General features: G+C 33.8%; 1 protein-coding gene across 12 annotated transcripts in view; it reads right to left on the minus strand.

Annotated features, from left to right (window-relative positions):
• Positions 1-14,885, minus strand: part of FAM172A (family with sequence similarity 172 member A) — a 424,698-nt gene that overhangs the window by 178,434 nt on the left and 231,379 nt on the right. For all 12 annotated transcript variants that reach the window (XM_027038012.2, XM_027037994.2, XM_015065295.3 and 9 more), the window contains one exon: positions 14,219-14,338. In XM_027038012.2, the coding sequence (XP_026893813.1) occupies positions 14,219-14,338 (120 nt within the window). The remainder of the gene's footprint in view (positions 1-14,218; positions 14,339-14,885) is intronic.

A 14,885-nucleotide genomic window follows, 5' to 3' on the forward strand; every position in this document is an offset into this window, starting at 1 on the left:
CCTGTTACAATGGGGGTAATAATACCTACCTACAGAGTTAAATCTAAGTTGTAAAATGTCTTGCTAAAACAATGTGTAATGACCAAATCCAATAGTATCCTAGACTAATGTTCTATTCCGAGGGGCAGTATGTATAATGGTTATGAGCATAAACTTTGGGGCCAGAAAGCTTAGGTTTAATTCTGCCTCCATCACTTACTGGTTGCATGATCTTAATACTTAACATCTTGGTGCCTCGGTATCCTCATTTGTAACTGAGAATAATGCTAATACCTACATCATGGCGTTGTTATAAGGATCACATGAATTAATATATACAAAGCACTTAAAACAATGTCTGGTACTTGGTAGGTGCTATGTTACATAGCTATTACTTTCAGGTGTAACTTACAGATATGGATAATGCGAAAGAGCAAACACTGGTAGCAGAGACTGTTCCAGTGAGACTTAAAAGGTCAATTCTATTTGGTTGGTATTAGAAGACAACTGTCTATTTCCAGAACGGAATGAGCTACAAAGAAGAGCCAACCAGGGGCTTGGCCAAGGAAATTCAGCTGCTTTCCAGACCTTCATAAACTGTTTTCAATTTTTCAGTTTAAACTGAATTTCCAGAGCACCACATCAAAACATATTCAAACTTAAAATATAAATGATTTGGGGACTGCCTGTTATTTTAAAATTTCTACACCTTCTTTCCCCTTCATTAGTTAGGGTAATTAAGAATTGATTAAAATTGAAAGTCTGCTTGGAAGGCACAGAAAGGAATAAGCAGTAAATAGGACACAGAATAAAAACCAAATCATCGTGTACTGAGAAATGTAGATTTGAATCCTGAAACACATGAAAAACCAGGAGGTTGTGTTTTAGGGATAAGAGTTGCCATAGTTAGTATATCATTTATTCCCCACTACTTGATGAGAGGAGAAACAAAACCCACTGTAACAAAATGAGAGATCTAAAAACAAAAACAAAAACACAAAATGAGAGGTCTGCTTTCAAAGGAAGAAAATATATATTTAAATGTTTCTCATCTATAAGATGGGGATGATAACAGTGTCTAGTTCACAAAGATTTATGAGGATTAAATGAGATAAAATGTATTTATATAAAGTATATGGTAAGGACAGGGCCTAGTGCACACTGAGTATCATTAAAACATTAGTGATGCTGCTGATGAATATGAAGATGCTGTTGCTGCCTTCTGATGTGTAAGACATTCATAAATGCCAGTTCTACTTAAAATGTCCATTTTCAAAGACACTGCTACGAATTGCTTAGAATTGTTCTTGACCCAACCATGTTTTGAGCACCCCCCTGGATGGCTGACAGATTATATGGATTCTATTATAACAGCAATGACAGGGCTTCATGAGAGTGAGAGAGGGCTCAAATACAGCAATCAGATATGAAGGTATCTGTTTTGCTTGAAAATATATTGTAAAATCTTGGAGAAAATGTAAGTATCACCAAATGTTAAGGTTTATAATATGCTAAAGATAGCTAATATGCTATGACACATTTAAATATTTGGACATAATATAAACATAAATATGTCTAATATTTAGATAGATATCCTAAAAATGCAAAATTGAAAATGTAAGACCCAGCCTGTAAGAGTGATAAAAACTATTATTACACTACTAATGATACTGAAATTAGGAATTTTTTCTGAGGTATACTGAGCAGTAATATAACAAAGGCAATGCAATGGGGCTAGTGATCTCATACCATTTTATGACAATTATTCACAGGGCACTACGTTATAGAGAAAGTCAAGGTTTCTTTGTCCTTAGCAGACAGGCTACTAGAGGTTTTTTTTTTTTTTTTAGAAAATCAACATTTATAATTATAAAGCATTCCTTGATGTCTTGTAACTGGAAAGATGTCAAGATAGGAAATTTCTACTATAGGATAAAGTTGAGGTGCTTTATCTTTCTGACCAGTGCCTCTCCTTTACAAAGGTAAATGTCAAATTTTTCTTCTAATCCAAATGTCTGATTAATACAGTAAAGAAATTTAGAGATATGACGTTAAAAACTAGATGTCAAGGTTTATGAATATTAGGCATAAACTAGGTATATTAAAAATTAGAACAGTTTTTAATCATTCAACTCAATTATAAAATTGTCACTGAAATATTAAATAGCAATTGTTATTGTATTCTTATGCTCTTTAATAAACTTCTTTATGAGAAAAATTAAAGTAAGATATGGAAAACTAAGAAGAAATCTGAATACACTAATACATATTTAAATAGGCATTTTTTTTTTCCTACAGGATATGAGATATAACTTAATCTAATCAGAGAAAACATAACTAGTTTTGGGGTTAGGGTTAAGTTTGGCTACTTCCCTTGAGTAGAGATTTCAGTATCTTCTTAGTCATTTTTCTTCATTCACTGACCAATTTCCATTAATGGTCCTATGTGTCCAAAATTTCAGGAACATAGGCTATACCTCTTACACACTCACACGTACTGATTCTAAATGTCCTGTTTTACATCTTAAATAATCAACTTTGTTCTCTCATCCACCCTGCTTTGCTCTATCTTATTGTCCTATATGAATGTCTACACCTTACTTTCTTCATCTGACCCATCAAAGCACCAAATGAGATCTACTTTTAATAACTTATTTCTATATGAATACAGGATCAAACACTATTTATTGAGTATATACTTATTATAGGTCCAGCTAGGCTAGCAGCATAGTAGGAACCAGAGAAAATAATGAACTAGCTATTTATTCTTTGCCAATTTACAAAAGGACTCTGTGATGACTTAAAGCCAAACATACCTATGAATTAAGACACGGAATAAAAGACTGAAGCTGAGAATAATTAATGAAATGAAAAACTAACCATAGCTCTGGTTTATAGGAGACAAGGATAAAAATGCATTACAGAGTTTTTATTTTCTGATAAAAAGAGCCTAATAATTTATTAACAGAAACAATTCTTCCCAAATTTAGCTAAGACAAACTTATGTTATGGATCTTTATACTGGGGGAGTTAACATCTTGTCTATAACCCCACTTCACAGGCATTGTACTATATAGATTACTATTTGTTTAAATGTACTTCCTATTTAGCCTACCACCTTCTTGAGGCTAGGGATCATGTGCTCTAACCTGTTTTCCCAGTACATACAGAGTGGGATGTTCAAATGAAAAAATGAATTAGTATCTTGAATAGTTTTCTAAACCATTTTTTTGTTTTGAGTACATAATATTCAATCCCAAGAAATAATTTCTATAGAGTCAAACTTATGTGGTCCAGGTGGCTTTTTTTTTTAGATCACATTTAGATCACATTTACTGTGATCTAAATCTATTCACTGAAACAGTGGTGAAAACCAGTAACAAAAAAAGATGAGAGAGAGCAATGACATCTGTATAGGTGCTAAAAGTCCCCAACTCTAAAAATTAACATCACATCAACTTAGAACAATATCACTTTGTTTCGCTGGGCACAAAAAGTTTTACACTCATAGTGTCATCATTTCAGAGCCATGAGAACAGGAAAAACGATAGCTGTTCCTACTTTGTCTTCTTTATTGACATAGGAACCTGATAATCAGGATACCAAGGATAGGCCCTGGCTATCTACGTGGCCTTAGAAGGTAGCATTCTACTGTATCCTATTCTGAACTAAGCCGAATAAATTGGAGTTATGCCTTGATTCGTCATTTTATAATCCTTCTCATGTTTTTGCCTACTGCTATATCCTCTTTATTTCTCAGGAAAGGATTCCATTTCTAAACCTCTAGCCAATAATGCCTGAAGCTTTAACCCTTGCCTTGTTTATCCTCTTCCCAGTGCTGCATCCTGTTTTGTTTTGTTTTGTTTTGTTTTCCTTTTCCTTCCCTATAATGCATGACGTGGGGCTATGGTTGGGGAGAAGAGGTACTCTTAGAACCAGTGACTACATTCTATTTACTGATTTACTACCCAATGCCTTGTCTGTTCTCTGCAACCAGATTATACCTCCTATTTTTAAACCTGAGTTCACCATGCTCTATCGATGCTTACCTAGTGAGGTTCACCTCCAAAGCCAATCTCTCCAGCTGAATTAGCTCTTCCTGAACCCATCCTAAACTCTAGTAGTGAGACCTTTGCCCAGATCTGGCTTCTATCTTTATTCTCTTAAGCTGTATCCTAACATGGATCTGGATCTAGTATGCTTTTGAGTCTGAGTCTAACCTGGCGCCCGAGTTAATCTGAGTACATTACTTAATCAGGATTGAAATGCAACTTCTAAGACAGAAGTTAAATGGTTTCGATTGCAAAGTTTTTGTCCTGTAAGAGTGCTTTTCAATTTGTGGTATCAAATCAGAGGTGTCACTGTGGTTGGGAATCTTATTTGGGTGAGTGCTTACACTAAGTGATTATCATAATGTTGTAAGTATAATAAAAACAGCCTCTTTATTAACTGAAATTTGTTTTTCTATGATCCCCCTTATAAAAGGTTTATAATAGTCAATCATGCTCTCATACCTGCAATAAGATGCAAAATCTCTTATTTTGCATTTCTATGATCCCCCTTATAAAAGGTTTATAATAGTCAATCATGCTCTCATACCTGCAATAAGATGCAAACTCTCTCATTATGATCTTTCATAACACCAATGGAAAAAGTAATATATCAATTTCTCTGGGTTTTCCATAACATGTTATTGTACTAATTTTTAAAACATATTTATTTATTTATTTTGAGAGAGAGAGAGAGAGAGAGAGAGAGAGAGCGAGTGAGCGAGAGCTCACCAGTGGGGGAGAGGCAGAGAGAGAGGAAGAGAGAGAATCCCAAGCAGGCTCCATGTTGTCAGAGCAGAGCTTGATGTGAGGCTCGATCCCATCAAATGTTGAGATTATGACTTGAGCCAAAATCAAGAGCTGGATGCTTAACCAAGCCACTTAACGCTTAACTGAGCCATTCAGGCACCTCTACTGTGCTCATTTTACCTGTGGTTTCCTGGCATTCTTTGTTGAATCAACAGATACAGTGCCCATTCTCATAGCTGCACAGTCAAAGGGCAATAAGACCTGGATGCAGCACATTTATGTGGATAGTGAAAAGCCTCATCAAAAGGTAATTCTATTATAGTAATGTGGATCTTTTATTCTAAAAAATATTCTTATGAAAGATTAGTGAGGGGCTCTTGGGTGGCTCACACGGTTAAGCGTTCAACCTTGGCTCAGGTCATGACCTAACAGTTCGTGAGATCGAGCCCTGCATTGGGCTCTGTGCTGCCAGCTTAGAGTCTGGAGCCTACTTTGGATTCTGTCTCCCTCTCTCTCTCTGCTCCTTCCCTGCTTGTGCATGTTCTCTCTCTCTCAAAAATAAATAAATAAACATTAACAAAAGATTAGTTAAAATTTTCTCCATTTCAGCCTTTTGAACAACCTGATCTTGGTGTAAATGAGGGATATAAACATGAAGAAGCACATAGGTCCCTAATGGAAATAATCACAAGTAACATACTTAACGGTGAAACAATGAATGTTTTTTCCTTAAGACCAGGAACAAAAAGATGTCTTTTGTAAGTGTGATCTAAGTGTAAGTACTTCTTTCTATTCATCATTGTACTGGGCAGATCAATTAGGAAATTAAAAAAAAAAAAAAAGGAGAAAGAAGAAAAGCAAAGCATCTTGATTAGTAAAGAAGTAAAATTACTTTCATTCAATATTATATGATGTTGAATATAGAAAATCACACACACACACACACACACACTGGAACAAATAAATGAGTGTGGCAAAGCTGTAGGATACAAGACCAATACACAAAAATTGTATTTTTACACCAAGAGTCAACAATCTGAAAGTGAAATTAAGAAATAATTTCAGTTATAATAGCATCAAAAAGAACAAAATACTGAAAAATAAATTTAACAAAAGAAGTATAAGACTTGTATACTGGAAGCAATAAAACATTTTGGAAAAAGATCTAAATAAATGGAAAGAAAGCCTATGTTCATGGAATGGAAGACATTATTAAGATGGCACTACTCCCCAAATTGATTTGGAAATTCCAATAAAAATCTAGTCCCCTTTCTTGCAGAAATTTATCCTAAAACACATATGGATATGCAAGAGACCTAGAACAGCCAAAACATTCTTCAAAAAGAACAAAGTTGGAGAATCTACACTTCTCAACTTCAAAACTCACTACAAAGCTATGGTAATCAAGTCACTGTGGTGCTGGTCTAAGAAGTGACACATATACCAATGAAATGGAACTGAGACTCTAGAAGCTAACTCTTATATATTTATAGTCAAAGGTGCTAAGACACATCAAAGGGGCAAGAACAGTCTTTTCAACAAATGGTGCTGAGACAACTGAATATCCACATTTAAAAGAATTATGTTGTACCACATTTCACATGATGTGCAAAAATGAAATCAAGTGACAAAAACAGAAACCAGATAAATTCAACTTCATCAAATCCAAAAATTTCTGTACTTCAAAGGACATACATAATCAAGAAAGTGAAAAGATAACCCAACGAATGGGAGAGAGTATTTGCAAATCATTTATCTGATAAGGGGCTTGTATCAGAATTTACACAGAACTCTTAAAACTCAACAATACAATGACAACACAAAAAATGGACAAAAAATTTAAATAGACATTACTTTAAAGAAAATACACAAATGGCCAATAAGCACATGAAAAGATGTTTAAAATCATTAGTCATTAGAGAAATGCAAATAAAAACCATAATGAGATACTGGTTCACCCCCACTAGAGTGGCAAAAATAAAAAAGACAAACAATAACAAGTATTGGTGAGGTTGTAGAGAAACTGGAACTCTCATATATTGCTGGTGGGACTGAAAATGTGGGGAATGCTGGCTAATGGGTATTGAGTTTCCTTTGTGATGATAAAAATGTTCTAAAATTAGACAGTACTGATGTTTGTACCATTCTGTGAATATACTAACAACTAATGAATTGTATACTTTAAAAGATGAATTTTATGGCATATGAATTATGTCTCAGAAAGCTTAATAAATCTTAATTATATCATCTTAATTTTTTTAAGTTAATAAAATGGAAATAAGCAAAGGTAAGCCAATTATTAAGCAAAAGGCAATATGACACTCATGATTCGGGATGAAATGCAAAGTTTCCAAGACTTAGTCCATACATTGCTACACAACATTACATGGACGTAGTTATAACTTAGTTCCTTCTTTGATTAAGAAGACTATACTTTGAAGAGTGAGTCAAGAGAAGCAATCTTTTCAATCAGCCTAAGGGATGAAGACACCAGTAGAGAGAAGACTACACGAGACTAACATTGGGAACAAAAGGGTAATACTGTCTGATGTGAAAGAATTGATTAGGCAGAATTCCCAAATTAGTCAATATTCCAACAGAGGGTACAAAGAATGATTAAGTTTAATTACTAAAAGAGTTATTGCTAATGCTCACACTGAATATATAGGTCAGTTAACTTTGCACGTTGAGGATATTTAAGACTACTCATGTTATTGTAATACATATTGTTTCCAAACATGGGGAGGGGTGGTGGAACAAGAGCAGTTGTTCTAGAGAACCTGGGCAAGACAAGATTCGGAGATAAAAGATAAAAACAAAACTGATTAGTAAAACAAAACTAAAGTTTTCCTTTGTGAAACATATAAATACTACAGAAAAATGGGGAGTTAAGTGAGAAGACTTGTGAAAAATCTACTAAGGAGGGAAATTCTTTCACTTGGGAAGGGGAAATGGCATTAGCAAAAACGTGAATGAACATATCCTGTGGGCATCTAGACTGGTACTCAACTAACACTGCTTTAATGCCTAAAAACCAGGAATTTTACAGGAGAGCACACAAAAGGGATTTGACCCAAGTTATCATAATTTGTAGGTGTCAGAACTAGGATTCAAGCTCAGGTCATCTTTTTTTTTTTTTAAATTTTAAAATGTTTTTATTTATTTTTGACACAGAGTATGAGCAGGGGAGGGGCAGAGAGAGGGGGAGACACAGAATCCGAAGCAGGCTCCAGGCTCAGAGCTGTCAGCACAGAGCCTGACGCAGGGCTCGAACTCACGGACTGTGAGATCACGACCTGAGCTCAAGTCGGACACCCAACCAACTGGGCCACCCAGGTGCCCCAAACTCAGGTCATCTTCTGAGTGTTGTGTTCTCCTACTACCCTGGGTTTGGAGGCCAGAGGTGGAGGTGTAGTGAGATGGAGCAATGGCAATAAGGAAATTAAGACTAGAACTGAAAGTTCTAGTACTAGGAAAAATACAGTTGGAAAGAAAGAATCAGATTATACAGAGGGTCTTAGAGTTATAGAGAGGAGACATGATGCAGTAGATAATTGGACCCAGTGTGATTCTGGAATGGCAGGGTAAAAGGGGTGTTTGAATAATATGATCTATGGCATGGTATATAGCACGAAATAAAGAGTAAAGACAGCCAGTAGGAAACGGGTACAAGAGTACAGTGGTATAGTTGTGAGATGATGAAATTAACAGTAGGCACAGAGAAGAAAAGACATGATTAATATTTCAAAGGAAAATAACTGCCAAAATGTGTTGGCTGCTTAGATATGGGACAAAAGGAGAGAAGTTAACATAAAAATGAACAAACTGAGTTATTCTTTCAAACAGTGGTCCTCCTAATACTTATTAAAAATTATTTGAGTAAAAGTTAAAAAAAAATCAAATCCCAGTACACAGGTACTCCTGTGGAGTTTATTAACAAGTCACATCTGTATATATAACTCTCTCCTTTTTGTTTTATTTTTATTTTTTTAATGCTTATTTTTGAGAGAGAGAAAGACACAGTGTGAATGGGGGAGGAGGGAGGGAGGGGGAGAGAGAGAGAGAGAGAGAGAGAGACAGAGAAAGAGAGAATCTGAAGCAGGCTACAGGCTCTGGGCTGTCAACACAGAGCCAAACATGGGGCTCAAACCCACAAACTATGTGATCATGACCTGAGCTGAAGTTGGATGCACAACCGACTGAGCCACCCAGGAGCCCCTCTCCTTTCCTTTTTTAAAACGCTGACTTGATTTGACTTGAAATGACTCAATCATTTATCATTAACCACAATTACTATTTTTTAAATTAACAACAATTATTAATGGCACAGTATGTGCAAACATTTCCCCCCAAATACCTACATATCTGCATAATCATTGTTTATTATTCTTTGTCTGTTGTGCTTGAATTCCTTTTACATACACTTTGATATGCTTCTGTAGGTGTGTATGGGCCAAGGATATACTATAACCTTTGTTTTCTCATTCAGTTTTCTGGATCCAGTATCACTAAGCTATGGAGAATCTGTTTCCTTAACATTTTGAATGTGTGCTTCTTCTTTACCACTCCCACTACTTCTTTATGGGTAAAGCCCATTCTTTGGATCTCACTTGTATTCTTGCAACTAACTCCTAAAATTACTGTTACCAACAATCAGTCAAAAGATAGTATCCACACTATATGCAAGGCATAAAATAAAACTGAACAGAGAAGACAAAAATAACATAACCTCTGGTTCTTCTCTTTTACGAGCCTACAGAATAAAGAAATTAAACTGTCTTCCTATAAGATAAGTAAAAAAATTAAGATAGCATTCCACACAACAAGTTGTAATCATTCCATACATTAACATGCCGTTTGCATCATGGAGGCAACCAAATCAGATATTAAAACGATATTACAAATGGCAACTTATTTTCACTGAATTTTAAACCAGGTTTGTAAGAAGTGGCTTTGGCCTGAATTATTTTGATTCTATCATGGCTCGATTTTTCTTTGCTTTACCCCTTACTTTCTCTACCTTGCCTCAATTCTTGATTCCCAGTAGCCCAACTTTTAGCTATTCCCACTGAGCACATCACTACCAATATCTATATACTAGTACACAGATATACTCCCAACATCTAATTTACTTTGTTCTTTCTAGACAAAATGTAGATGATGCTTCTTTAAGGTCATAGTTAGCTGATGTCACTGAAGGTACAAAATGAATACTTTTAGTCCCATTCCATTTTCTCTTCAGCATCAATCCAAATCGTGCTGCAGGCAATTTTAAAGATTGACTCAGAGTGGACTGAGCTTGGGTGTCCTGACACAGCTAAGTCCAAAAACTAGTCCTCTATCAGCTGCTGAAGGTCAGTTTAGGCTGCCCGAAGGCTAGGGAGCCCAGCATGGAACAATGGCAGGGAAATAGCGTTCCCTTCAGTCCTTAATTCACATGCAAGTGAGGTGCCAATCAAGTGCTGACAAGCATGGAGAAACCAAAATCAAAAGTGGGTAGAGATACACTTTCAAAAGGAGCAGTTTTCACACATTTTAAGTGATGTTTTTAGTAGTAGTTGTGAACATATCACTAATAATATGGAGAAAGAAAAAAAAGTCATAAGAAAAATAACAATTTTATATCAACTAAGATGATTCAATAAACTAATGAAATATAATGGTTAAAATTATTTAATGTGTTTTGTAAAAAATATCAACATTCTCACTTTGATTAAAGAAAGAAATCTGAATGCAAATTGATTTATTGAGCACTGTAAACATGGAAGGTAAGGTGAGCTGAGACTGGAAACTGGGCATTGACAAGGAAAGCTAACCTATTTCCAAATAAAAGAAAATTTTAAGGTTGCTTGATTTTGTCAAACTCTCAGCTAGAAAGAAACACAAGAGCAAAGCACTTTGAAATGACCAACAATGTAAGCAATGGAATCACTTCATCAAAGTGGGTAGTGAAAGAGATGGTAAGCTTAAAACTGTGTTGTTTTTTCATGACAGTCTCCAACAAATGAGCTTGAATTTTTAACAACTAATATAAGGCAAAAGTAGATACCTTTCTGAATGGATTTGGTAAATGCATTCTAGTTATGACTACTCATTCTATCATGTATAAAACAGAATTCTAAAAACAGCAATTTAAAACTTTGTAAATGATGGTTTAATTACTTGAACTCTATATATTGGTGCTATTTTAAATACACAGAAAAGATAACATAGGGCAGATATATTACTTTAAAAAATTCATCACCAATTCATAAAATAAATAGTTCTTCTCTTTTGTCTTTAATGAGTGAATGCTGGAATTGCTTCTAGAACTGTCTTATCAATATCTATTTTTGCAAGAATCACAGAAAGTTTAGAGAGTAAGTTTGAGTTGTTACCATATGGTGGTTATAAATGCAGTGAAAAAGGTATTTTTAATATTACTTTTCTCATTATTTTAGTAAACTGTATGCTGTTTTTATGACGTTAGATCTGATCAAGTTCCAAGATTTATTACTAGAAAATGAGCATTGCTTTTGAAAATAAATCTTTTAATTATAATGTATGCTTCAGGAGAAACTCAAAACTTTAAGATGTGACATAATCATAAATGTTCTCAGTTTTCAAAAACAACAATTTGCAAAATATGAAAGTTCTACAAATATTTTGTGCTCTAAACATAAAAGTCATTTATTTTCAGATATCTATTAGCAGCACATTTAATTTTAAACAATTATACACAATTTTAGCTTAATTTAAAGGCAAGATACATTTTAAAATATGCGATATGAAAATGGTAGAAAAACTCCAAGCATTCCAACATAATGGTACAAACTAGGACTGTTCTAAAAACAAAGGGTTGGGGGGGGAAGAGAGACACAAAAGTTGAAAGAGAAAGAAGGGACGGTGTAGACAGAGCCTGTTAACAAGAGTAAAATTTTATGACAATTCAAAAAAAAGTTAAACTTTACTGAAATCCTAAAGATTTAATGTCCGATGTGTATAAGGTACTACTGAGACAGAATTCTAAAACAAAATTTAACATTTTCACAATTCACTGTCTTGTAAAGTTAATATTAAAATTCTGAATCCATATAAAATAATTTGATATATTACTAATGTTGAAAAATCTCAAGAGAATAAATATTTGTGAACATTTTAAACACCATGATTTCCCTGCTAAGAATACCAGGGAGAATACGAAAGAATATTATTCAGCTTTCAGCAAAAAGCAAAGGTTTAAAAATATTTCAATATCTTCTGTTTGTTAACAACGCTGTCTTTTAAAAATCCTTTTGAAGTTAAGTAGAAACATAATGGCCTTAAATATATTAATCAAGCTTTGTCAAAAATTTATGTAAAACTCATCAGTGGTTTTTGCTGTTGCTATTTGCTTAGAAGAATCTATATTATTAGGTCAGAAACCACTTTTTCTTCAGTTGCCACCATGTGTACGCCCCTATTACAACCCCCTTTCAAAGTTACTTCACAAAAAGTAGCAAATGTTATGCAGTTGAGATGATCACCATTAATATTTTAAAACCTAAACAAGGTACATTACATTAAATAGACTTCTCAGTCCTGGTGTTGCCTGACAGATATGTGATGTGCCAGTGGTTATATTATATTCCTCCTCCCATGCATGCACCTCCTGCAGAGATAGCAGACTACAGAAGCTGACCCTCACTGAGACCATCTTGTCTCTCTGACAAAGCTCCTTTTTAACTTCTTACTTACTGGTTACTTCCTGTGATGGAGAAAAACTTTAGCTCAGCTTGTGATAATTTCACAGGCCCTGAGGACCCTGACCCTAATAGCCTCAAGGTCAGAAGTCAAGTCTTGTTCTGAAACATCTGTGTGCTTTATATTAAACTGGAACAAAAGTGGAGAAATATCCACCAGTGTGTGACAAGAAGGATAGGCAAAATAGGACGGACACACTGGTCATCTGTTACTCTGGCATCTTAAGTTCATTTGGAGAACTGTCTAATATTCACTTAAATTCCAAATTTGATGTATAAACGGGTTTTTTTTTAAACTGTCTTAAAGCAATAAATGGGAATTTATGTTTTACATTAATCTGGAATTTGGTTAGTCTTGCAGGCTTCCAGATATATTTTAAGTTACTCTAAAAGCCAATGAAATTTCACGTTTTAAGTAATTTAATGGCTTACAAAGAAAACCTAGGGTGTATATATATATATATATATATATATATATATATATATATATATGGTATATGCATACGTGTGTGTGTGTCTATATAGATCTCTATCTGTAGGGTCTAGAGACAACTATTGGAAAGACAACATCATCATAGTTTTATGTTAACAAACTAACCTAAAATATCCATTATATATTAAAATAAACACAGCAGAATTAAAAGTACTTGAAAATAATTTCTAAAAAGTGAAATCTATTTAATAAATAAAAGATTTAACTTATTTATTGATCTTAAGAAAGCATAAGCATTTGAGAATTTAGGTCGGCTAAAGTATTCCCAGGTGTCACCACCAGTTTTATATCTAAATCAGGTGGGTAAGCAATAAGGTTTGAGGAGGATAAAAAGGCCACAAAAGTATATTTAATTTCCACAACAAACAGAAAAACACACCAAAGTGTAGGAACATAAAAGTTAGACAACCAATGCTGTGCCTGCCTTGGATGTCCACATTAGACTATTTGGATTTAAAATTATTACATGCACTGTTATCAAATTAATCATTTTATTACAGGAGCACTTGTACCTCTCTGTAACCTAAGGTTTATGGACATGGAGGCACAAATTCTTCACTAGAGCCTTTTTGGTATTAAATATATCCCCTTAACCATTCATACTGGCACATGGTGTGGTACTTAAAACATTGCAAATAATACAAAATTTTTGAATCTTGATAATTTTTCCTATAATGTACACAATCTTAACTCCAAGAATCAGATTACTTTGAAACGTAAAGATTTTTATGGCCAAACCATGAATTTCACTTAGTAGATTAATGGAATCTTTCTGATAGTTTTAATACTAACTCTATGAATTCTTATCAAGTATCAAGAACTAAGTTGTAGAGATAAAAGTTAAAGATAAACAAAATCTTCTCAAATATTCAATAGGTCTCTTTATATTTTTAACAGTTTACACATAAAATAAGCTTCAATCGTGTACACATAAAACATGAAACATAAGTATCATAAGAGGTATGAAAATGGTCTATAATATAAAAATTAAGAAGTAACATGGGAATAAGGAATAGGCAAAAAGCCTTCTGGTTAGTACTGAAATGCTCTGCCACAATAAAATAAGTAAGCATACTCTTTTTAAACATTATAAAATTACCACTCCAAATACTTTGTTTTCATCCTTTATAAAGTAATTTAAAGTAATGATATCAATTAGAAGTGAGTGGGGGGGATAAGACCGTGAAGAGTTTGGGAATTAAAAACAGAGTTAAATGTGCACTCACCAGTTCAACAAAAGCAAGTCCTCCATAACTGTGAGCAACAAAAAACACATTCTCAGCTGCAGACTGGGCTATGAAATGGTCCCAAACATAGACTGCATGTTCTTCAGGAGAACCATTTTCCTATAAAGAAAACAAATGTCATATATTATGTACTGTATATAATTATTATCGTAGTAATAAAAAATTAAATTATATGCTTGCTTACATAGCCCAAGAAATAAGATGGTTATAGCTCATTGAGAATAATATCAACTCAAAAGAACTACCACTGAAAATTCAAATTAGAGGATAAAATATTAGTAATTACTGCTAAGCTTAATTGCTACCATAATCTTCAGAAACAAAATATTTAAAATAACCACATTTTGAGGGGAAATTACATTCTGGATATACCTGAGATATTAAGATATACATTAGAATTGAATAGCAGAAAGTTACAGTGGTCTTACAATAGAAGGGTGTTAACTAAAAAATTCAGTTGTATTTCTACATTTATATCTGAAAATATTTCTGCTATACATAAATCTAATTTTTTTAATTTATAAACTTCTAAGTATTTCTGTAAGCAGAAAATTACTAACAAGTATTCTCTATTTAAATTATTTAAAAATACTCTTTTTTATAAAAGTGCTTTCCATACATATTTTATTTCTAGAACTAGGAGAAA

The sequence above is a fragment of the Acinonyx jubatus genome, chromosome A1 (genome assembly GCF_027475565.1).
Source record: "Acinonyx jubatus isolate Ajub_Pintada_27869175 chromosome A1, VMU_Ajub_asm_v1.0, whole genome shotgun sequence".
Lineage (NCBI taxonomy): Eukaryota > Metazoa > Chordata > Mammalia > Carnivora > Felidae > Acinonyx > Acinonyx jubatus.